The 24,847-nt window shown below is 38.5% G+C and overlaps 1 protein-coding gene across 1 annotated transcript; it reads left to right on the forward strand.

Moving 5' to 3' along the window:
• The first annotated feature begins 1,729 nt into the window (after nucleotides 1-1,729).
• Tars1 (threonyl-tRNA synthetase 1) lies at nucleotides 1,730-20,259 on the forward strand. The gene is made up of 19 exons (XM_070040990.1): nucleotides 1,730-1,863; nucleotides 3,926-4,006; nucleotides 5,524-5,714; nucleotides 7,144-7,267; nucleotides 8,311-8,432; nucleotides 9,228-9,345; nucleotides 9,744-9,808; nucleotides 9,894-9,972; nucleotides 10,612-10,758; nucleotides 11,722-11,820; nucleotides 13,152-13,318; nucleotides 14,225-14,387; nucleotides 14,480-14,617; nucleotides 14,955-15,032; nucleotides 15,192-15,292; nucleotides 15,375-15,479; nucleotides 17,514-17,586; nucleotides 19,152-19,266; nucleotides 19,757-20,259. The coding sequence occupies exons 1-19, from the start codon at nucleotides 1,807-1,809 to the stop codon at nucleotides 19,903-19,905; spliced, it is 2,172 nt and encodes a 723-aa protein (XP_069897091.1). The 5' UTR covers nucleotides 1,730-1,806; the 3' UTR covers nucleotides 19,906-20,259.
• Nucleotides 20,260-24,847: the final 4,588 nt, after the last annotated feature.

Genomic DNA, 24,847 nt, shown 5'->3' on the forward strand with positions numbered 1-24,847 from the left:
ACTTTTTCCTATAGGATATGAGTTCTGCTAGTGCTACCTTTATTGGATTGTGACAGTTTTACCTTAAAGAAGCCTAGCAGATAAGAGAGTGCCATTAGTAGTCTAATAATCCTGAGTTCTAGCCATAATGTTCCTTGATCCATTATAGAATGGCAACTCAATTTACTAGTAGTAAGAGAATTAAGCATCCTGCTAGGTAGGGAGGATATAAAGAGGTAATATTAGGTCTCATCTGCAGCATGTAACAACATATTCCTTAAACTCCATGTTCAGATAAAAGAAACTGTATCTCCACATTTACAGCTACAATTCATTCTGTACAGCACAAAGCAACAGTTCTAAAATGAAGCTAATAGGCCACATTCTCTCTCATGGCTTTTCAACCCTGGAAAAAGTTTAAAAATATTGACGATCATTTTTAAACCCTGCCTTTGTCCAGCATTTCCTTTAATCACTATGCCATTTATGTGACCTTTTACAGACACATCACTTTAGGCAATGAATAGTATTGTTTTGTTGTTTTCCTACCAGGCTTCACTTACAGAACTGAGATTCAGCAAAGAAAGAAATAAATTTATCCCAGGGACAGTAGTTCTCCCATAGCTGTGAGTATGTTCTAAGACGCTAAAAAAATTTCTAAATTGCAGATAGTATGCTATATATTACATTTGTTTATATACACACTTATTTAGAATAATTCTAACAGTTTAATGCAAATTACTAAAAATTGTAAATTTTTCTATCTCCATAACTTTGTTTTTTGATGGAGTCTCACTATGCATTTTTTTTGGGGGGGGGGGAGTCCTAAGTTCAAGTAGATTACGACTGGGCACCACTACGATTTTCCTTATGGCATTTAAAGAGAGGAGTCTGAAAGGACTAAAGTTTTTGAAGTCTGTTTTCACCAACCATGTTAAGTACCTGCTTTTTTATTTCCTTCCTCTCTCCCCCAACCCTTCCCTCTGTCTTTATTTTCTGCACTGGGGATTGAAGCCAAGGCCGGGTACTTCTTTTTTTCGGTCGTGGGGCTTGAACTCTGGGCCTGGGCGCTGTCCCTCAGCTCTTCAGCTCAAGGCTAGCGCTCTACCGCTTGAGCCACAGCGCCACTTCCGGTTTCCTGGTGGTTTCACGGACTTTCCTGCCCGGGCTTTGAACCGTGATCCTCCGGTCTCAGCCTCCGGAGCAGCTAGGCTGAGGCGTGAGCCGGGCCCAGGGCACTTCTTAGCAAGTGTTCCACTACTACTGGAGGCAAGCTCCCGTCACTCACGCGGCCTCACAGTTAAATGTAGCGCAAGCAGACTCGTTTGTAAGCCTTCCTGCCGGCAACACCCCGAGGTAGGTCTTCACTGTGAAGCGCTCGCGGCCCGAGGCCCGCCGGGGTCAGGGGTCCGGCTCGGGGAAGGCTTGACGTACCGCTTCAGACTCACAGGCGACTGCCACCCGGCCAGGGGGCGCTGAAGCCGCAGGGAAGCAAGCACTCTCCCCGGTCGCAGCACGCTTTCCAGAAACCGGAAGGGCCCCAAGGCAAAGGCGCATGCGCAGCTCCCCTCCAGGCTCGGGGCGAGTCTGAAGTCGGGTTTAGGGTCTGAGGTCCCTCTCACTGTCGCAGTTTTAGTTCCTAAAGCGCTTCCATTGGTTTAGAAACGGGAGGACCCGCCTTCTCCCGTTGTCAATTGGCTGCCTGTTCTGCCGGCAGGAGAGGGGCGGGGCTTGAACTTCCTAACATTGCATCAGCTGGTTGTTTCGGGGCCACGTGGCGCAAGCGCAGTGTCTCCTGGTCGTGTTCCGTCTGTTGGGAATTCTTAAATGTCCGTGGAAAAGGCCCGCCACGCATCGGGGAAGATGGGAGGCGAGGAGAAGCCGGTGAGCGGGCGTGGGCTGGGCTCTTCTGCGAGCCAGAACGACCTGACCCGGCTGAGGGAGGGTGGGGAGTTTCTGGGTGAGGATCTGGACCAGGACTTCGGAAGGCTCGTTTCAGCTTCGTCTTTGGCGTCGCTCTCACGCCGTTGGAAGTTTCAGCTTGCTTGTTTTTGTTTCGTTTCTTTCTCAGTATACGATGTTTTAGGTGTTCATTCCTCCTGGCGCTCGGGATCTCAGGTGGCAGGACGGAACGCCTGGCCTAGAGGGCCGCGAACAGCCTAGCCGAAGCCTGGAGTTCAGGCATGTGCTCGGGGTTTAGGGGAGTCACTAGCTGCAGGACTCCTGGCCGGGCAGAGGAAGACCGCTCAGGTAGAAAGGAAGACTGAACAGACATGAGTAGTGAGTTATGTCTGGGGACTAGATTAGAAGAAATGTGACTGTAAAGGGGAGATAGGACAGTCAGAAGGATTATTTGCATTTGCCACAGGAGGGGCTTTAAGCAAGAAAATGGTATATGGGAATTGGATTTCAAAACCCATTCTGGCATAGTGGTAGAGGGCTCATGGGAAGGAGTCAAGGCCACACAAAGGAGGCTGCTGTTGGAATAGTGCAGGTGACAAGTGATGGGGGCTTAAGAAAAGGAGCTTCCACCCTGACTCTGATAGGACAATTTACTAAGAACCCACACTGTAGGAACTTGAACGGGGAAAATGTTCATGTACCTTCTAAATTGTAAATTTAAGGTGACAAGTAGTGGGTGTACATAAGTGTTTTTATTGAAAATGGTACTTTTACTGTTTTGTGACTTATCTGTTTTGCCTAATAAAATATAGTCAACAGCTTCACACGTCCATAAGTATATCTCTATGACATTCATTTTTCTTCCTCTTTTTTTCTCTTTTCTTCTCTCCCCTCCTATTCATTGGAAGTGATGTATGGCAAATAAATGATCTCTCTCTGTTTACCACTGAACTGCACCCCAACTTCCTCCTAAATAATGATGATACAATAGCTAGTATTTATTAGTGCTAACTATAGGCCTGGATAGAATGTATGTATAGAGTATACTATATAGTTTATGTGTTAACTCATTCAGGCTTCATAACAGCTCTTAGGAACTGGGTTCTGTTATCATTCATTCTGTATGGGAAATTGCAGAGGAGCAATAAATATTTTACTCAAAGACAATCAATCTGTAGCCCATGGTCCAAAGGTTCCTTTACATCATGGGTCTAGGAATGAGCCAAGGACAGATATTTCACCAAATTACAGGAATTCCACAGGCTTTTCTCCACTCTCAGTTTCTGAGATTAAATTTACTTAAACCATGGTCTTCTGGTCCTTCTCTTTCAATACTTTACTGTCCTGAGGAAGATAGTTTTGTAGGTTCTCTTTATAGTGCAGTTCTCCTCATTTTTCACTTAAAATTTGTTCTTGCTAGTTATGTCCTCTATCACTTGAGCAATACTTTCAGCCCATTTTGTTTTAGGTCATTTCTCAGATAATGTCTCACCAGTTTTGGACACAATGTGCCTACCTATACATCTCTAGTAGCTGGGAGCTCTGGCATGTGCCCTATACCTGGCTTGTTTGATTAAGATGGGCGCACACTTTTTGCCTGGGCTAACTTAGACCTCTGATTTTCCTGATAGCTGCCTCTTCAATAACTGGGATTGTAGTCATGAGCCACCATGCCTAGCTTAATAATCTATTTTTTATTTATTTTACTTATTTATTTAAATGGTATTAGGGTTTGAACTCAGAGTCAGGGGAAGAGTTAAAATGAAATAAATGAGAAATTAAGTTGAAATAAATGAAATGGATTGCACGTTGTTAACTAACCATCCCCTGTACTTTTTAAGGAATTGCCTTTACTATGAATGGCAAATTACCTTTGTCAGTGGTAAAATTTTCCATCCAGTCTTTCAAAGTTCTTTGTCCCTTTCCTTTTTGTTTTGAACAAATGCTAAGATAATATACTTAAAACATGCCTGGGGGTATCATGGTGAGAGGGTGTCAAATTAGATTAAAATATGAAGACTTCTCTTCCCTTTTACTTTTGTAGGTAGATGCCAGTGAAGAGAAGCGAAAGGAAGGAGGCAAGAAAAAGAACAAGGAATCATGTGGAGATGGAGGCCGAGCAGAGGTAAACATTACTGTTAAAAAGGCTTTGCAGAGGTTTGCTGGGAACAGGTAGCTGTCCTAGGCTTCTCCTGTATGTAAGGATCTGATAGCTTTTCAGAGATTTGTAATATAAGGTGGCATGAATTGGAAAACTCAGGGAAAAGAATTAGGAAAAAATAGTCTCAGAGGAGAGAAAGATGTGTATTTATCTGTAATTGCAACTAGAAAACAGTATGTATGTAAGAAGTTCTGACTGTGGCATCAGATAATAGAAATCAGAGAAGGAAGGCTAAAGAAAAAGGACTGTGATGATTGTTCAATTGCCAGTTAGATACTGGGTTTTCTATCGTTTCATTAAATTAGACCATAGGGAGTACGAACAAGGTTTGAGCTTATGCTGTGTATACCAAAAAACAAAAGGAAGCCAGTTCCTTGACCTCCTCCTCTACTTTTGGACCTGCACCTGGTGTCTGGTTTAAAGATAAGGAAACTTTTGGGACCTCCCAAATTTAAATAAAATGCCCACCCTCAAAAGAAGTAGGAGTTCAAAATAGAGTGTAGGACTGGGAATGTGGCTAAGTGATGGGGTACTTACCTAGCACTCAAGAAATCAATTCCTCAGTACCACATAAACAGAAAAAGCTCGAAGTGGTGCTGTGGCCCAAGTGGTAGAGTGCTAGCCTTGAGCAAAATGTAGCTTAGGGACAGTGCCCAGGCTCTGAGTTCAAGCTCCAGGACTGGCAAAAAGAAAAAAAGAAAAAAAAAAAGTCCAGTACAGAATCTACCTGGTTCCTTTATGCTTTGCTTTGGGAGGCAGTTAAGTTTGTCTTCCTACTTTATTTTCAAACTTGAACTGCTATGAACTGTTGTTGACTTTTTTTAGTTAGTTCACCTATTTTACTAGAATACTCTTGAAAACTATTAGGGTATAGAAGCACAAAGCAATAAACTTTTAAAAAGTAACATAATAAAACTGACTTTAAAGAACTTATAAATTCTGTAGCTACTAACTTTAACTTTATAGTGTTTTCATTATTTAATGTAAGTGGCCAAGCATGGTATGGTTTAGAGCCCTGCCCATGTTGCTCCACTATAATTGTGGGAGAAACAGTTGATTGTGACTTTAAGATTTACAAGTAAGTAGTAAAATGTTTGTCTGCCTTCCTGCTTCTCACCCTTCCTTCTTCCTCCTTCCCTGCCGGTCTTTTCCTATGCTAGGACTTGAACTTTGACCATGGAGTTCTACTATGTTTTTTTCTGCTTATGGCTAGTGCTCTACCAGTTGATCCACTCTTCTAGTTGCTGCTTCTTGCAGGTTTATTGAAGATAAAGAGTCTCTTAGACTTGTCTGCCTGGGCTGGTTTTGAAACTTAGTCCTCAGATATCAGCCTCTTAAGTATCTAGGATTATAGGCATGAGCCTCCAATGTCTGGCTTAATTGTGGGGTTTTGAGTTGACTATATTTTTATTACTATTTTTTTTCCTTTTCTAAAAGGAAAACAAGTATTCACTGATAATTCCTTGTTTGTTATCTTACAGTTAAATCCTTGGCCTGAATATATTAACACACGTCTCGAGATGTATAATAAACTGAAAGCAGAGCATGATTCCATTCTTGCCGAAAAGGCAGAAAAAGATAGCAAGCCTATCAAGGTCACTCTGCCCGATGGTAAACAGGTCGATGCAGAATCCTGGAAAACTACTCCATACCAAGTTGCTTGTGGAATTAGGTATGAGCTACACCTGTCTCAACCTTCTATAGTTTGTAACATGACTAAACTTTTTTTTATTATCTTGCTAAATTTTACTACAGAAAGTTTTTATATTACTGTTTAATGTTTTTAATGTGTTAAACTTACCTTATTTGAGATTTAAAAAAAACAAAGTGAGGTACTTTCTGAAAGTATCCACTTCAGTTCTAATCACGGAGTTTATATTCTTAGTCATTTTCTGTGATCATAAATGTCACAGAGCCCAATAAATGTTTCATCAATGTTTGCATAAATGGTGAGAACATTACTTAATGAAGGCAAATCTTTCTCACCTGGTAAGTTCAGAAACTGATATATGACATATGAAAAAAGTTACATATATATGCATATATATATAATTTTCTTAATATGATGGGGATCAGCAGTTGGTCTGTTTATCTTTGTTATATATTTTAAGTCAGTTGTCACTTGTTATATAGTATGAAATCTAAGAATGTCCCATCATACTCTTTAAGTGGAGAATAAAAACAAGTACAAAGAATTTGCAACAGAGAATGATCTTTTCAGAGCACTTTTTCAACTTGTCTTACATGTGTTAACTTAAAGTATGTAAAAATAGACATATTCCTCAATTGTATATTTCTAGGGTTAAGGCTTTTGGGGATAGTGTAGAGTGCTATGAGAGTTCCTACATTATCTTAACACATTGAGAAGGTGTCTTTTTTTTGTGTGTGTGGTAGTATTGGAGTTTGTAATGGCTAAGCAGGTGCTCTAGTGTTTGAGTCATAGCTCTGGCTCCTTTTGTTCTGGTTATTTTTGTGATAATGTCTTGCTTTATTTAAAAAATAAAACAAGCTGATTTGGGCCATGATTGTCCTGTTTGCATTTTTTGCTGTAGCTTGGCTTTATAAAAAACTTATTTGGAAATATTTAAAGGTTAATCAAGCCACTAGATTTTGTTATTGTTTATTTATCAGCATTGCCATATCTACTTAAGTAAGAAACATTAAATGTCATAATAGTGTTCCAAATTTTTAGGATCTTACAGTTGTATTCTCTGGTGTATTTTCTTGCAGTTTGGTGATTTTTTTTTTTTTTTTCCTGCCAGAAGGCTATAGATGTATCATCTATATAAAAAACATTTATGGGGCTGGGAATATGTCTTAGTGGTCTAGTGCTTGCCTAGCCTCAGTACCACAGAAACAGAAAAAGCTGGAAGTGGCTCTGTGGCTCAAGTGGTAGAGTGCTAGTCTTGAGCAAAAGAAGCTCAGGGATAACGCTCAGGCCCTGAGTTCAAGCCCCAGGATTGGCAAAAAACAAAAACACATTTCTTATATATTAACATAGAATATAGCATTTTTTTCTATCTGCAATTTATGTTATGTGAAATGTAGATTTTTTTTTTGAGTCTTGTGTTTTTATTTGTATCTGTCTGTATATTTTTAAGTCAAGGTCTGGCGGACAACACTGTTATTGCTAAAGTGAACAAAGTTGTTTGGGACCTAGACCGCCCTCTGGAGGAAGACTGTACTTTGGAGCTTCTCAAATTTGAGGATGAGGAAGCTCAAGCAGTAAGATTTCTGTTTGGTATTAAATGAATTTAGGGTGAACATCTGACCATATGCTATGGAAGAAGATAAACACTATTTGGTTTCAGTGACTTGGCTATGTGGATTAGTGGTTTTCAAGTGTATCCTGGAATCTATAAGTTATTTATATAAATGACGTAATATCACTTTGGTATCTTGGTATTAAATACTGAAAATATTAAGTATATTCTCTCATTCATCTGAATGATTGACCATCTAAAAGCTAAGTACTGCCATTTGCACCTAAAAACCAAGTACTGCCATTTAATTTCAGAGTTCATATGTTTGTCATTGTGTTTGATCATTGTGGTGTGGAGCCAAGTTGTTTTAGGCTAACAGTGTAAAGAAGAGCCTCATACTCTCTCTTGGCTTTTTTGAGCCATATCTCTTCTGATCACTTGGTGATTGGAGTCTCACAGACTTTTCTGCCTGGGTTGGCTTCTAACTGCTTCACAGATCTTACTAGGATCACAGGCTGAGCCACAAGTACCTGGCAAAAGAGGCATAATTCTTTTTTTGTTGTTGTTGTTGGTCATGGGGCTTGAACTCTGGGCCTGGACGCTGTCCCTCACCTCTTCAGCTCAAGGCGAGCGCGCTACCGCTTGAGCCACAGCGCCACTTCCAAGAGGCGTAATTCTTAAGTGCTGTTCCATAGCCATCTATCTGTAAGCCAGATCATATATTGGAGTCATTAGGGCTATACGCACGATTGTAATCAATAGACAGTCACCCTGTGACTGACAACTGCATTCAAGGAAGAGAATCCATCCAGTTTAATTAATGATGTTAAGTTCAGTTGATTTGAAAACAGTTGAACCAAATGGTTCCTATAGTGCTAGTACAGTTTTGTAATTAGAAACCTTTTTAAGTTTTGGCTATGGGCAGAATCACAGTATAGTTTATAGATTTGTAACTTACATGTTTATATCTTGGCTTTATTTATAGTGTGATTTCTTCTTCATATAAGCAAGTTGTATGACAAGACAGAAGCTGTACTTTTTTGTTGTTGATTTTTACATTTTCAGGTGTATTGGCACTCAAGTGCTCACATAATGGGTGAAGCCATGGAAAGAGTTTATGGTGGATGTTTATGTTATGGCCCGCCAATAGAAAATGGATTCTATTATGACATGTACCTTGAGGAAGGGTAAGTTATAGAAATGGATAAAGAAAAATCTGAATGATTATGGGTCTGTAATGTGTTTGTAAGGAGTTCTCAGTAAAGGGAAAAAGGTATGAAGCCCATCGCTTCCTAATTACCAAGCATTCCCCTTGAAGTACTATCATATACTTACAGTAGTAGAGGCTTTCATGAGATCTCTTTTCTTGATTCATGGACATAGAGGTCTATAAAATGTTGGCAAGTAATATGTCCTTCAGACCTGGTAGGGGAGTTGGAGGCTGTATCACTTGTGGAAAGGTTGCCATGGTAACCAAGGTAGAAGCCACTGAAAATATAGAGATAATTTATGAAGTTAGCTGTAGTGGCTCATGCTTATAATCCTAGTTACTTGGGACACAAAGATTGGGAAGCCAGCCTGAGCAAAATGTTTATAAGACACCCCCCCCCCATCTCAACCAATAAAAACCAGGGTGTTGTGGCACAGACTTGTTACCTGTGCTATGTGAAGAACATAAATAGGGGTTTAGGGTCCAAGTCAGTCAAGGGAAAAAGTGAAACCCTATTTGAAAAAATAACAAAAGCAAATAAAGGCCTGGGGGCACAACTCGTGGTAGAGGACCTGCCGGGTAAACACAGGAGTCTGAGTTCAGACCTCAGAACTGCCAAAATGAAGGTGTTAAAGTAGTATAAAATTTGTATCTATGACAGTGGGTCTGGTTAATTATTTAATATTAAAACCCCTGAAGTGTTCCACAGAAATGTCTAAAGCCAAGGTATGATTCAGGGTCATCTAGAAGGTTAACTTCTCTTCTCCTTCAGGGGTGTGTCCAGCAATGATTTCTCTTCTTTGGAGACTTTATGTAAGAAAATAATAAAAGAGAAACAAGCTTTTGAAAGATTGGAAGTTAAGAAAGAAACTCTACTGGAAATGTTTAAGGTAATTTTTTAATTTTTATTATTATCTTTAGTTATACAAAGAAGTTGACATTTAATAGTTTATGACCCATGTCACCCCTTCAGCATGCTCATCCATCCCTCTCAGTGCACCCCTTCCCCTGATTTACTTAATCTTGTAAGGTAGTTATTAAATTCTTGCCTGTATTCTTACCAATTTCTCATCTTTATTGAGCTTTAACCTATTACCTTCACTAATTATATTGGGATTAAGTGTTGTACCAAGCTGAAGTTTTTTCTAGGGAAAATGTTTTAAAATGTAAAATATTGGCATGTTTATTTATAGAGTGCTTTTTAAGATGTACTGTGATTTATACTTTAGCTACATGTGATTTAGAGGTAAAGGGTGGATTTTGAAATCTTTCATTCCCTTGTTTTTAGTACAACAAGTTCAAATGTCGCATATTGAATGAAAAAGTAAATACTCCAACCACAACCGTCTACAGGTGAGAATATCTCCCACATGCCATTTCATGCAAATATGTGTATACCAGTTTGCCTTTGTTGAAATCCTTTCATTGGTGTTTTTAGGTGTGGCCCCTTGATAGATCTCTGTCGAGGTCCTCATGTTAGACACACTGGCAAAATTAAGACTTTAAAAATACACAAGGTAAGTAATGTAAGACTTTGAAGACGTCAGTAGATTTTACCTAGTACAGATGTTTTAAGCATACATATCTGTATGAGGTGTATTTGGTTTCTCCTTTTGGCCATTTTCTTCTTGCATATATAAGAATCATTATTTTTTGAATCACTACTACCTGGGCCACATGTGTCATCATCAGTCTTATAAGTACCAGCACACTGAGTAAATTACTTTACTTCTTGTCAATACAACTTGTCATCCAGATGCTGTTTAGTAGAGTGCACTTTAAATCATGAGGATAACTGAGTTACTTGAACGTCTTTTCTTTGTTCTTGGTACCTTTACATTTATACCTAGTTGTTTTGTTGTAAGTACCTTAGCAGTCTGAGAAGTGCTGGTAGAATTGTGATTTGATTATCAAATGATAAGGGGGCATTTTTGAAGGAGGAAAACAGCTAAGTGTGCTGTGAATGAGTCCAACTATTCACAGGTGGATCTCAAAGCCATGGGAGACATTTACTAGGGGAGGGAGTCTTTTTTTAATCAAAAGAATGAGTATAAATTGGATTTATAAGTTGATTATGAAAAATAACATGCAACTCTTATAATAAAGGAAATGCTCACAAATGTGAATCTTTTGTCATTGTTGATCCTTGTTTTCAGAATTCTTCTACATACTGGGAAGGCAAAGCTGATATGGAGAGTCTCCAGAGAATTTACGGCATTTCATTCCCTGATCCTAAAATGTTGAAAGAGTGGGAGAAATTCCAAGAGGAAGCTAAAAACCGAGATCACAGGAAAATTGGGAGGGTATGTTAAAGAGAAGTCCAGTTGAATTCTTCAGTTTAAATTGAGCTGACTACTAGGAATTTTATTTTGAAGAGGTGCTTAGATTTAAAGTGTCTGATACCATGTTCTGTATTAATTGCAAATATTTATTGATGGTTCACATCTTCTAGAGTGTGCACAAAAGTTAATTGGTAATGTTAATTAAAGTTAATTAAAATGGTTTAATTACTACTTTTATTGACAACAATGCTGGTAACTTGTAGTTATATAGTTGCATTTCATACAGCTGGGAATCTTGGGAAAGCATCTCATCTCAAGACTCATAAAGATGGGGAAACTGAGTCCCAGCATCCACTGGCCTGCCCCTTTAATTTCCTGAAATAAATTGTAGCAGGGAGGAAGCTGACTGCTCCATGATTGTTGGACCTCTCCAAGGGCCATAAGCAGTTGGTGTTTGTTGTGGGAGCAGGGTTTGGAAGGGAGGAGAATAAAAAGAACTTTTTTTCACCATAACTTTAAGTTAGTATATTTTGTCTTTCACTATCTCTTGTTTTCAGTATTATTTTCCCTGTCTTTCTCTTGCCTCCTAATTTAAAAATGAAGGAAGAGAGAAAAATTTATTAAAAGCAAAAAAAACCCTAGGAATATGGCTCAAGTGGTAGAATATTCTAGCCAGCTGGAAATTCTGAGTTTAATTCACAGTCCTGCAAAACAAAAACAAAAACAACCAAACAAAAAAACACTTGAGAACTGTAGAATCAAGCAGCTCTTCCTGCTTCCATGTCACTGCTGGGAACCTTGAATGGACTGAGGGCTTTGACAGACCAAATCAGATTCCTGCTAAGCTGTAGATGGGTGCACACTAGAAACCCCGCCATGGTTTGTTTTATTTAAGAGTGACACGAATTTAACTACAGAACATCATAATAGTTTACTTACTTTATATAAATATACATATCAACAATCTTTTGCTTTTTTATCCAGGACCAAGAACTATATTTCTTCCATGAACTCAGCCCTGGAAGTTGCTTCTTCCTGCCAAAGGGAGCCTACATTTATAATACACTTATGGAATTTATCAGGGTAAACTATATCTGTTAATTTCTTCTAAAGATTTAGGACTAAAAAGATGATTTTCTGCCAAAAGAAAGGATAATCTGTATTTGAGAAGAAATATAGAAAATGATTTTCCACAAGAGTGGAAGTTTGGGTCTCATAAAGTGCTTAAAGATTCTTTGTTCCTAGTATTGATTTTGTCTGTATAGATGAACGTATACCAGGAAAAGCTGATGAGCTTAAAATCGGATTAGTAGCTCTTTGCATAGGAGCTTTGTGTCTCTTTAACCATTCATTTGTACTTTATTTTTAAAGAAAGATTTTATACATTTTTTTTATCTTTTTAAGTTATGAAATATTTCCTAAATTTATGGAGAACAGTAAAAGCAAAAGCTGGTGTACTTGCCACCCAAGTTTAACATATATTTCATCCTACTACATTTGCTCCAGAGTTTTTGTTCAAGTTATTAAAAAAAAAAACAACTATACAAATGGCTTAAAACACACACACACACACACACACACACACACTCTCTCTCTCTCTCTCTCTCTCTCTCTCTCTCTCTCTCTCTCTCTCTCTCTCTCTCTCTCACAAAAACAACCCGGGTGCACGGTGGCTCATGCCTGTAATCCTAGCTAATCAGGAGGCTGACATCTGAGGATCATGGTGCAAAGCTAGCCCAGGCAGAAAAGTCTGTGAGACTTTTTATCTCCAATAAAACCACTAGAAAACCAGAAGTGGCGGTGTGGCTCACACGGTAGAGCGCTCACCTTGAGCTGAAGAGCGCAGGGATAGCACCCAAGCCCAGAGTTCAAGCCACACTACCGACAAACAAACAAACAAACAAACAAACAAAAAACACCTGTGGACTTCCTTTTTGATCCATTTCCCCCCATCCTAAAAGAAAGTACTGTTCAAAAGTTGACATGGATCCTTTTGTCCATGTTATTTATATGTACACTGTACATACATACCTTCAAATTATGTGTTTGTTTCAAATTTGCATATCTGTATCTCCATTACTTGTGATTTTCTTTTTTAGATACATAAAAATGTTTATTTTTCTTAGTTACATAGTACTCTGTTATATACCTACCACCATGTATTTATGTTTTATTGCTGTGCACTGATAATAATAATTTTTCTGTATTTCTAATTTCATTCCCATAGCATGGTTTTCCTTAGCCCCCTTATGTAACGTGTGTAAGAGTTTTCTTTATCAAAGTGGACTTTCTGGGTCATGGTGTATGTGTGTCTTGAACGTTACTAGATAATATACAATTTCCCTTTGGGTTATAATGCCTCTAGAAATGTGAAATGTAGTTTGCCTAGAGGTGTTCTGTGTGTTCTCTCTCAGAGTGAATACCGGAAAAGAGGATTCCAGGAGGTGGTCACCCCAAACATCTATAACAGCCGCCTCTGGATGACCTCAGGACACTGGCAGCACTACAGTGAGAACATGTTCTCTTTTGAGGTGGAGAAGGAGCTGTTTGCTCTTAAGCCCATGAACTGCCCAGGACATTGGTATTCCCCTTTGCATTTCTGCTGAAGATTTTCATGTGTTGTAGTGTAAAATACTTTGCCTGCTTTGAAAGAATTTTTATTAGATTCTGTCATCAGAATCACTGGTAAATGCAAAATTATTGTCATGCTGTTATAACTTTCATGCCCTGTTAAATCTGTGACTCTTTAGGAGTAGAGTTGAGTTTACAGCAGGATATATATAAAAACAGGAGAATAAGCATGGATGAGCCTTCCCTTAAAGGAAGGTGCTTTATCAAAGCCTACTGCTAATGGATTAATACCCTTGAAAAATCTTCCTTGCCTTGAGTACTTGTTTGACAGATGAAGAGTTACCTTTGGGAAGACTTGGAAGAGCTGTGGTTTTGGTAGCTTGGTGTCCATGGCCCCTGATAGGCAGGGCTCATGGGACAGAGGAGTAAGAGAGGAAGAAGAAACTGAGCTATAGATGGTAGAGTGCTAACCCAGTTCATACTTAGTTTTCTCAGAATTCTCTCTCTGAATCATCTACTAACAGGTCACCTCAAGCTCTTTTCTGCCTACAAGAAAGCAGATATAACATTGGTTTCATGTTATTATAGTTATTTGTAGGTACCTAATTTATTATTTATTATTATGAGCCTTACAGACCAACAGTTTTCATATCAATAGAAATACTGACCACAAAGATTTGAATCCAAGTTTATGGCAATGTATTTTTTTCTTAGGCTATCATTCTGTTATAAATTATTTGCTATTTTATTCATGCAGGTATGTAGGGTTTTGTTTGTTTGTTTTGAGGGGGAGAGCAAAGAGAGGAGCTAGGCATTGAACCTGAGGCCTCGTGTATGTTAAGCACTTAACTTCGGGGCTGCCCCCTTGGATTCTTGGAAATCCTATCGGTCGATTTTGTTTTTCTCTTTTCTCCAGCCTGATGTTTGATCATCGGCCACGATCCTGGCGTGAGTTGCCTCTGCGAGTAGCTGATTTTGGGGTCCTTCATAGGAATGAGCTGTCAGGAGCACTCACAGGACTCACCCGGGTACGAAGATTCCAGCAGGACGATGCACACATATTCTGTGCCATGGAACAGGTATGAGGCCCAGTGGAATAAAGTATTTTGGAAGAAGTGTCAAGGAAACAAAGGATAAGTAGTCACTAAATATATTTATTTTTAATTTAAAGATTGAGGATGAAATAAAAGGTTGCTTGGATTTCCTACGTACAGTATACAATGTGTTTGGATTTTCCTTCAAACTGAACCTTTCCACTCGCCCAGAAAAATTCCTTGGAGATATTGAAGTATGGAATCAAGCTGAGAAAGTAAGTGGTGTATTTTAAAGTGCTTTGGCTGAAATCAGCTGTTCTAAGCTTCATGATGGGTAAACGCAAAGGAAAATTGGAAGTAATTTCTCTGTTGGAGTTAGCTAAATTTTTTTAATCCGATTTTGAAATATCTTAAATTAGTTGTTTATTAATGGTTTTTTTTCTCCCCCTAGCTATAAGCTATAAGCTTTAAAAGAGACTTGACAGTGTATTTCGGGGACAAAATGTGAAAGCAGAATATAGTGATTCATGAAAGTACTTATGATATTTTTAACCTGAAATAAGGAGAAAGGTTGCAGATGAACAAATACTAATCATTTTGTCTTATCCTTAGCAACTTGAAAACAGTTTGAATGAATTTGGTGAAAAGTGGGAGTTAAATCCTGGTGATGGTGCTTTCTATGGCCCAAAGGTGAGTAGCAAAGTTTATGGGAGTAAGGTGATTCTTGTGGGCAAAGAAAGATTTCCCTAAAATAAATTCAAAACAGAAGGAAAATCAGCACTGATCCAGCTGCTGAGCTCAGCGTTAATATTGACAGCATTTTACGGTAACAGCATCGTTGCTTTGTAGATTGACATACAGATAAAGGATGCGATTGGACGCTACCACCAGTGTGCAACCATCCAACTGGATTTTCAGTTGCCTATTCGATTTAATCTTACTTATGTAAGGTTAGTGTCTGCTATTTTCTCTGCATATTTTTTCAAGGATATGTGAGAGAAAATATATAAAACAAATTCTTCTTCTTCATAGCCATGATGGTGATGATAAGAAAAGGCCAGTGATTGTTCACCGAGCCATCTTGGGGTCTGTGGAAAGAATGATTGCTATCCTTACTGAAAACTATGGGGGAAAATGGTAATTTTTATTTTACTTATTTATTTTTGTCTTATTACTTTGTGCATTGGCTAGAAGAAAGTCTCCTTTCCATTATACGTATGAAATTGGGAGAATGATTGTGATTGGTTACTTCTAATTAAGGACAAGGGAATTATAATCTAAAGCCAAACCTTTAAGCATGCAGAATATTTTGGGGGGGCTGGAGATACGTTAGTTCAGTGGTTCACTGAGAGGTCTTGGGTTTAAACAGCATTCCTTCCCCCGTATACACAGAAAGAGAGAGAAAGAATACTTGTTATTGCTCTATAATTTTCATTTTAAAACTTGATCTGTTTAAATATTTATATATTCTAATGAGCAGTTCTGAAACAGGAAAACAATTTATTTTTGATAGCTTTTTCAGCATGTTAACGTTGTTTGGAGTTGTATGGCTTGCTTTTATCATTTCTGCATGAGTAAATGAGTAGGTCCTTTTTGGCTTACTTTTTTCAGCTTTGCTGGTCAAAGTAAGCTAATACTTGCATCAAGCTCTTGTGTAGTAGAAAAATAAAATTATATACATCAAGATTGATGAACATCTTTTTAATTTAATGGCTTCACTTGGTCTACACTACAGTACTAGGTTACCAAACAACTATTTGGAGAATGCAGTATTAATTCTGTGCATTTGATACTTTGGTAAAATATGTATTGATTGACTCTTGTACACTGCTATTATTTCAAAGTTAGTTGAATTTATTTAGCTCAGTTACTAAAGGAAGTTTTCCATACTTGTCAATGAGATAAGATAACTTTTTTAGCTAGGTTTCACAAAATAAACACTCTTTTTCTACATGGCATCCAGAGAATTGGAGGAGCTCTTATCTAATTATTCTGCCAGACCTGTGATAGACTGAGGATATCCCACAATTAGGGTAGAATTTAGTGCCTGCTCCAGCCTTTTGCCTATTTAAAACAATAGTTGATGGGAGAGAACTTGGACTAACATTTGTACTATTCATAGGGTAATGCTCCAAAAAGATTATTTTTTAAGTGATGAAAAGTCATCATTTTTCAAGTGCCATAATCAACATATATTAGAATTTCTAAGTATTGCAGAAAGAATCTTGAATATGGAGGCACCATCTGTGGTGTTCCTCGTGAAGAATAAGTAATAATCTTTTATTTTTGAACACAGGGCTTTGTAATTGCTCGGCAGAACTATACCACTGAGTTGTGCCTCTATCTCTTTTTGCTCTGGTTATGTTTCAGAGGTCTTGCTTTTTGCTGGGGCTTACCTGGACCCTCCTTATTTATGCTTTCTACTTAGGTGGTATGATAGGCACATTCAGCTATTGCTTGAGATAGAATCTTGAGAATTTTTTCCCTAGGCTGTCCTCTATTTTCTTCTCATTCTTCACCTCGTCAATAGCAAGGATTACAAGTGTGAGCCACCATGTACATCTACAATATGCTCTTAAGTCATTATGTACAGTTATTTAGAAATTAGTTTTCTACTGTTGTTTTATTCTATAATGTGTTGAAGTGTGAAGCCTTGTCACTGACATGAAATTGCTTTGTTTTTCTGCTTAAGCAACATAGATCTTACTTACAGATTTTCTTTATATAGGATTGGTTTTCTTCACTCAAGTCTCCTCTCCATAATCTGTAATGGTAGTTTTAAAAGAGAAAAGCCAAGTTATAAAGTAGGTTATGTTTTGCTTTGTTTCGTTTTTGCTGGCACTGGGGCTTGAACTCAGGGCCTCTCATATGCTTATTTTGCATGTTTAGCTGTCATTCTTTCACTTGAGCTATACCTCAATCCCTGCTGGTTATTTTGACAATGAATTCTAGGACTTCTCTGTCCAGGCTGGCCTTGAACCTTAATCCTCTGGCTCTCAGCCTCCTGAGAAGGCAGGATTACAGACATAAAGCAGCTGCCCCCAATTCTAGGTTTAAAAGTAGCTTTTACATGTTGTAGGCAAAGACAAAGATTCTAAACTAAGAAATGTGTCATTGTTTATTGAATATACCCAAATCTGCACTCTTTATACTTCTTTTTACTTTCTCTAGGCCTTTTTGGCTGTCTCCTCGTCAGGTAATGGTAGTTCCAGTGGGACCAACGTGTGATGAATATGCCCAAAAGGTAATCCTTAATTGTTTCTTCAGAAAATTTGATTTGGTTTGGGTTTTTGTTTCTGTTTTTTGTTTTTTGAGATGGGGTCTTGCTATGTTGCTCAGGCAGACCTAGCTCTTGCCTTAGCCTCGGAAGTATGTAGAATTGCCGATGTGCACACTGCACTCAGACTATGCTGCATCTTCTGAGTAAATCAAGTTACTTGTGGCATTGACATCTATTGCTGATTTCTGCCTTGATAACCCTGCATAGATTCAATTACTTCTTCAGTGCTTTTTTTCTTCCTAGCTCCACAATCAGAAGACATACTTACTTAGCATTTTATAAAACACATGTATTTTACTGTTTATTATTATAAAGAATAATTATTATTTGTAAATTCATATACAAAGACAGCTTAGGTTATATTGACTAAGGGAGCAATTTCATTTTATTTTAAATGAAATTTTTTATTTATTGCTCTTTCTGCTGTAAGAACCCTAACTTACTAATACATAAATAACCAATCCTACTCTATAACTTAAAGACTAGAACAGTTTATTCTGCTTTTAAAAAAAAGTCCAAATTAAAGCATTAAAAATAATTAAAAGTTGATAAGTGAATAAGACTATCACATAAATATTATCACCACTCCAGATAATCAGAATAAATTATACTCAGATCATATCTTCTGTAAGAAGGAAATGAATGTTAAAGTATCTGGTAACCAAGCCATTCAGTTCTGTTATTCCTTTTACTGCAAGTGGTAGTTTTTTTTTTGTTTTTTGTTTTTTGTTTTTGGCGGTTGTAGGGCTTGAACTCTGGGCCTGGGCGCTTGTCCCTCAGCTCTTCAGCTCAAGGCGAGCGCTCTACCACTTGAGCTACAGCGCCACTTCCTGCAAGTGGTAGTTTTATGTGGAGGCTAATCCAGCAGATGTTGGGAACTTGAGATATAATTTCAAAAGGGTTTCTTTCTCTTTGTGATTTATGTTCTAAGACACTTGATTTTAAGGATTTTCTAAAACATTCATCCCAAGAACAAAATATGTTTTCTTGTTTCACTCTGGTCAAGCGTTCTACTACTGAGCTCTATTTCCTTGCCTTTATTATTAAGCTGATGCTCTACCACTTGAGCCACATACCATGTCTACATTTTTGACTTTGTAAATGTTGAGCCAATTCAGAATTTTATATGCTTCAATACATCTGTTAGCATTCATGTTTGAGATGTTTGCATGATTATGATTATACTTTTTTTTGTCATGGGACTTGAACTCGGGGCCTAGGCGCTATCCCTGAGCTCTGTTGCTGAAGGCTAGCATTCTACTGCTTGGAGCTATAGCACCACTTCTGGTTTTCTTGTGGTCAATTGGAGATAAAGAGTCTCATGGACTTCCCTGCCTGGGCTGGCTTTGAACCCCACAAACCACACACAGTCCTCAGATCTCAGCCTACTGAGTGGCTAGGATTATAGATGTGAGCCACCAGTACCTGGTTGCATGCTTATTCTTGTCCTGTATTAAATATTACCACTTGAGTTAAAACTAAAATTCTTGTAGTAACTGATAATTCTGTATTCTGTGTCTGTTTAATAGGTAAGGCAACAATTCCACGATGCTAAATTCATGGCAGACATTGATCTGGACCCAGGCTGTACATTGAATAAGAAGATCAGAAATGCACAGTTAGCACAGTATAACTTCATACTGGGTAAGAAAGAAAGAAAATATACTGACAGTTGAGAATTAGGTTTAAGTGTAATGTGGTTAAGAACGTATTTACTTCTGTTTTTTTTTTTTTAAACTCAGCCTCATTCATGCTAAGTTCCTTCTAATCCTGACTCAGTATTTTTCAATTGATAATAACAAAGAAAAACTTGTATATGGAAAAAAAGGATTTAAAAAATTACCTAAAAATTTCTCCCCTTCATATCATGTTGCTTTAATATGTATTTGTTAAGTTGCTGACATTGACTCAATGCAGAAGTTGTATGTACTGTATTTTGTTATTTAATTTCCCTTAATGAATCGAACTTTTAAGTCATTTGCCTAACTGTACATAGACACCTGTACATTTTTTTGTATCTGAAGCTACAGGGTAGTTTTGGGGTGCCTTAGGATTGTTTGTGTGCAGATGTTTACAGGTGGCTTGTCCCATGACTTTAGGTTAAGTCTCATACAGCCGTATATCTTCCATTTAGTTGTTGGTGAAAAAGAGAAAAGCAGTGGCACAGTTAATATCCGCACAAGGGACAATAAGGTCCACGGGGAGCGCACTGTTTCTGAAACCATCGAGCGGCTACAGCAGCTGAAGCAGTCCCGAAGCAAGCAAGCTGAAGAAGAATTTTAACAGAGAACTCTGTCCAGATTAAGTTGAGTGGTGCTTCCAGAACATTCACTTGCTACTCTGGAGAACATCAGCCCAACTGGACTGTGAGCAGTCCTGCTGAATGTGCACAGATGACTTAGAAGATCAATCTTTTCTGACCTAGGCAGATTTTAGACCATGTGTGTTTGATGGCATTGAGACCCATTAAAACTTTTATTCATTAAATGTCTGAGCAGTAGAAATGAAACAAGAGGAATGATTTATTGTCATGTAGGAAAACTTGTTTAAATGTAATCAGTTCAGAAATAAGATAATTTGAATTTGACTAAGGTGGAAGAACATTATGATGTAAAATAAAAACTTTTATTAACATGATTACACATGCACCAGGGTCAAATTGTGTGCCACTCAGTGTTTGTCTTCAAAGTTTCACAAAATGACACAGGATGCTGGAGGGGCAGATCAGTCTTCCAAACTGGGATATGGCATACTCTTGGAGGAACAACATCTTTTTCAGAGAGTCACTTTTGCATCTTTTTTAGATGGATATCTTTTAAAACCACCAGTAGATATGCACAAAATTTTAAGGCAAAGAATATCTTCAAATACCAGTTTGACAGGCACAGTGGCTCTTGCCTATAATTTTACTCGTTAGCCTGAGACATGGACAGAGAAGCCAGGCTGGACAGAGAAGTCTGAGACTACATCTCTAATTAGCCAGTAAAATTCTGGGTTGGAAGTGTGGCTCAAGCAGTACAGCAAGAAAGCCAAGTAAGAGCCCAAGAGCCTGAGTTCAAACCCTAGTACACACATGCACACAAAGTAACTGTTTATGACACACTATGCCACGCCATGGAATGTCTTGTTATACAAATTTCCTATTCCTTCATAAAGGATAATTTCCAAATATTTCTACCAATAAATGGTGATTGAGAGAATGTCACAAAGTAACAATTCCTTATATTCACTCCTCTTTATTATAATCAATTTTTAGAAGTCAACATGGTCAATTACAATCCTGAATAACTTGATTTCCAGGGTCACTTCAAAGAGCTAATTTGCATATGTTAGTCCTCACTTTCATAAAGGAGATAAGATCTTTAATCAGAAGGGTTTTGTTTTGGGTTTGTTTGAAACCTCATAAGCCTTCCGAGTGCTGTAAGCCTTGGATAGATTTGTAATTTTTATAAACCAGTGTTCTGGTTCAATTGGTTTATATTTCCTTAAAGTATTTTTCAGTCCGAAAAATTAATATGTAGAATCTACTTTGTGTTTGTGTATTGAGGCTTAAATTGTGAACCTGCAGTAAGTGAGTAAACCCTTTCCCATGGAGTTGCATCCCCAGCCTCTGTTAGAGATAACGCTCTGTGTAAGAGCTGTACAAATTAGAGTGACTTCCATCCAATACATGATCTCCATCCTGAGTTTATTCTTGTCAGTAGAATGACAGGTTGTTGGCCTCCCGGAAGAATCCAATGCTAGACCTCAGAGGAGTATTAACCAAACAAGATTTATTGAACCAATGCAAATGCAAAGGTGAGATTTATCCGAACAAAAGCCAAAGTACACTCTAGTGGAGATTGAGGACAGCAATTTAACAAAGCAGTCAAGTTCCTCAGGCACTTTGGTGACTAAGGTTTGCGATCATGCTAAGGACTTAGAACTAGGAGCCAAGAACCCGAGATCAGGGAATGGTTTTCTTAGTAAGATGTCCCTGAAAGCCTCTGTCTAGAATGAAGAAAACTCAATATGATTTCATCTAACTCTCCTGCGTCTGTCAATTTAGAAACATTTATTGATTTTAGAAAGTTTATTCCCTCCAGTGTAAGCCTTCATTCTTATATGGCTAACCATTCTATTAGAACTTGTACTATGATAAAGAACTTGTACCATGATGGAGCCAGAAAGTTGGGTTGATATCCTAACTCTAGAATTTACAGGTGAATAACCTTAGATAAATTAATTGATTTCCCCCAGCCTCTTTTCTCTCTACATTCTCTCTTCTCTCCTTACCTTTCCTTTTTCTTTTCCATTCTCTCCCCTCTCTTCCCTCTCCTCTCACCCCCCTCCTATCCCCTCTCCCCTCCATTTTCTTTTTTCCCTCCTTTCCTCTCCTTTCATTCTCCTCCCCTCCCCCTTCCTCTTCCTCTTCCTTTCCATAGAACTAAAAATGGTCCAGTAGGTTCTCATGGTTTCCCAGGCTGGCTTTGGGCAATGATCCTTCTACCTCTGCTTTCTGAGTGGCTGGGATTACAGGCCTGTTCCACTACACCTGTACCTAAGCTGCTTTGCTCATGCATAATTACTTAATGCTTTTTTTCATGGAAGTATGAGATGAATATGTTTCATGTGTCATGTAAGAAAAATGCTGTGTTGTTTCGCCTGTTCCAGTGTCTTGCTTTAACTGTTATCCCTTTATTTCAGCATCTCCCTATTTTCTTCAAAAATGTTGTCTATGGTCTGTGTAGTCTTTGACCATTTTTATGACTTGATTATGAGTAAGGTAGACACAATCCCTGTTCATGTGGAGTTTTGTGGTCATCCAGCAAGAGAGGAAATTAGTGCTTAGAGTTCTGAGACATTAATTCAGGCATAGACATTGAGTGCAATGGAAGCTCACAGAATCGGCAGGATCCATAAAGAAGGACTGCAGAAAATGAAGAAAGAATGGACTGATGATGGAGTGGCAAAAGGAGAGGGTGACAAGTTGGAATGTGGAGGGGGGAATTGATGGGGAAGAGCAGCCAGAGAAATAAATAGGGAATTGAGGATGTTGACTTTGACCAAGAAAATGAATGAATGAGGGAAAGTGGAAAATTAGACCAGATTCATGACATCTGGGTGAAGTGACAATTACATGTTGCTTTTGGAGATAGAAAGCTGGATAGTGTCATGGGCCTCCAGAAACATCAGTCTGAGAGACGCTTAGGTAGACTTGGCCGTCAAGGTATGTATGAATTTTCAGTATCTCAGAGTGCATTATAGATTTCCAGTGATACTGAACCTTCTGTCCAAAGATGCTGCTCTCTGGCTACTAGTACCAGGAATTTAATCTGGGAAACAACCTATGATCATGTAGAGTTATGAAAAATTGAAGGTAATTTTCCCTTCAGACAGCAGAGGGCAGGCTCGTCCTCCTTATCCAGATGGATATGTGCACCAGACAAGGTTGAGGTAAATCAGTTAAAAAAACCTAAGAGTTAGATTGAACTCCAAAAGGAGTTTTTCTGTTTGGGGCATAGTTCTCCCCTAGTTTGTTTCCATTATTTATGAAAATTGGCTTTTAAAATTGTCAGAATAAGGTGTCCATTAATGCTAAATAAACTCTTACGGAACATCTTCCTGAATTATCTACTCACTAGGGAAAGGCAATGGAATGCAATGGCAGTATTTGATTGTGTTCGTGCCTCTTTTTTATGGTACTGGAGTTTGAACTTAGGGCCTCACACTTGCTAGACAGGCACTCTGCCATTTGAGCAAAACCCCAATTGAGCACAATTTGCTCAATTATTTTTTTGATAGAGTCTTAAATTTTTTATTCCATCAGCCTTGACTGTAGTCTTTCTCCTTTTGCCCTCCTTATTCCAAGGTATGAGCCATCATGCTGGACTTAGTTGTGTGAAAGGCCCTGATAACTTGTCTGGACTAGCATCAAATTACTATCCCCCTGATCTATCTTCTGAACACCTGGGAGTAAGCCACGACTCCTGGCCTAACATATTTTACTTAAGATCTAGTATGAGTTACCTGTGGTCCTTCATGGGGACCACTATGAAAGTTTATTTTAATATTTTCCTTGTTTTCCCATTTCCTTGTCTCAGGTAACTATATAGATAAAGATGGTTCTATAAAAGGAATTACATAAGGATATAAAGGCTTTAGGACTCAGTGAATAATTTCTCTCTTTCATGGGCATGGAGCCAAGATTTATACATTCAATCAGCCCTCTGTGCATTCAGCCACCCATAGTAGGAATGAGGCTGTAAGCTCGGTTTCTATCCCCCCCCCCCAAAAAAAAGTGTACCAAACACATACAGACCTTTCTTACTATTATTGTTGTCAAAGCAATACAAGAAACATAACTACTTACATAGCATTTATTAGGAACTTTAAGTAATCAAGAGATGTTTTAAAGAATACTGTTCAACACTCCCAAAGTTTGTCAGAGTTTCATATCCATGGTGTTCCTAGAGCCAGCCCTCAACCTATACCCAGGAATGTGTGTATTTATACATGTGTGTGAGAGGGGCGGGAAGGAGACTGAAGGCTAGGGAAGTTTGGGGGTCTATCAGCTGGCGAGCAAGTTCTTTCGTTTACTATTGAGAGAGCGAGAAGAGGAGGAGCCTGGGGAAGTTTGGGAGCAAGCCTTTCTCCTTACTACTGATAAGGCTGGTAAAACACACAGCTTCTTATCTGTGATGTGATCTGATAGTAACTTACCCACCACATCCCTGCAGTGAGTTCTTCCAGTCCACAGAGAGTACAAATCCTTTTCCTGTTCAAACATAGAACAGGGACTACCTACTGCCAATAAAGAGGACTGGGGAAGGGGCTTGGGGCATATCTGGCTCTTTGTCCCTCACAGCAGAAAGGCTCATTTGTCTCCCTGTAGTAGCAGGAGGGAGTGGCTACATGTGGAGGTGCTAGAGTGGAGTCTACAGAAGAGCAGGGAATCATCTTTCCTTCTAACTGCAGTGCTCTCAAGCTCCCATTGGAATTTAAGTATCCTTCTTCACTGACAAGGTCCATGTGGGTGTTGCCAAAGCAAAGGTCAGAGCTTCATCTTGGTCTCTCATCTGTAAGATACAGGTGAAGAGTCTTTGAATTTTTAATATCATTAATCTCAAAAGCTTCTGTTGTTTAGGACTCTGAATAGTCACAATTGGCCACCTAAATAGAGACCCAAGGTTCTTGCTTATGTAGTCTGAGCTGAATCCATTCAGACACTGACAAGTCTTGGCAC

The sequence above is a fragment of the Dipodomys merriami genome, unplaced genomic scaffold (genome assembly GCF_024711535.1).
Source record: "Dipodomys merriami isolate MVZ:Mamm:240054 unplaced genomic scaffold, mDipMer1.0.p SCAF_30, whole genome shotgun sequence".
In the NCBI taxonomy this organism is placed as follows: domain Eukaryota; kingdom Metazoa; phylum Chordata; class Mammalia; order Rodentia; family Heteromyidae; genus Dipodomys; species Dipodomys merriami.

Bases quoted from the DNA above. Each gene is read 5' to 3' on its own strand.
- Tars1 (XM_070040990.1), top strand. From the start codon at position 1,807: ATGTCCGTGGAAAAGGCCCGCCACGCATCGGGGAAGATGGGAGGCGAG. The intron at 15,480-17,513 runs GTAATTTTTATT...TACTTTCTCTAG, and splicing joins GAAAACTATGGGGGAAAATG to GCCTTTTTGGCTGTCTCCTC. The intron at 17,587-19,151 runs GTAATCCTTAAT...TCTGTTTAATAG, and splicing joins GTGATGAATATGCCCAAAAG to GTAAGGCAACAATTCCACGA.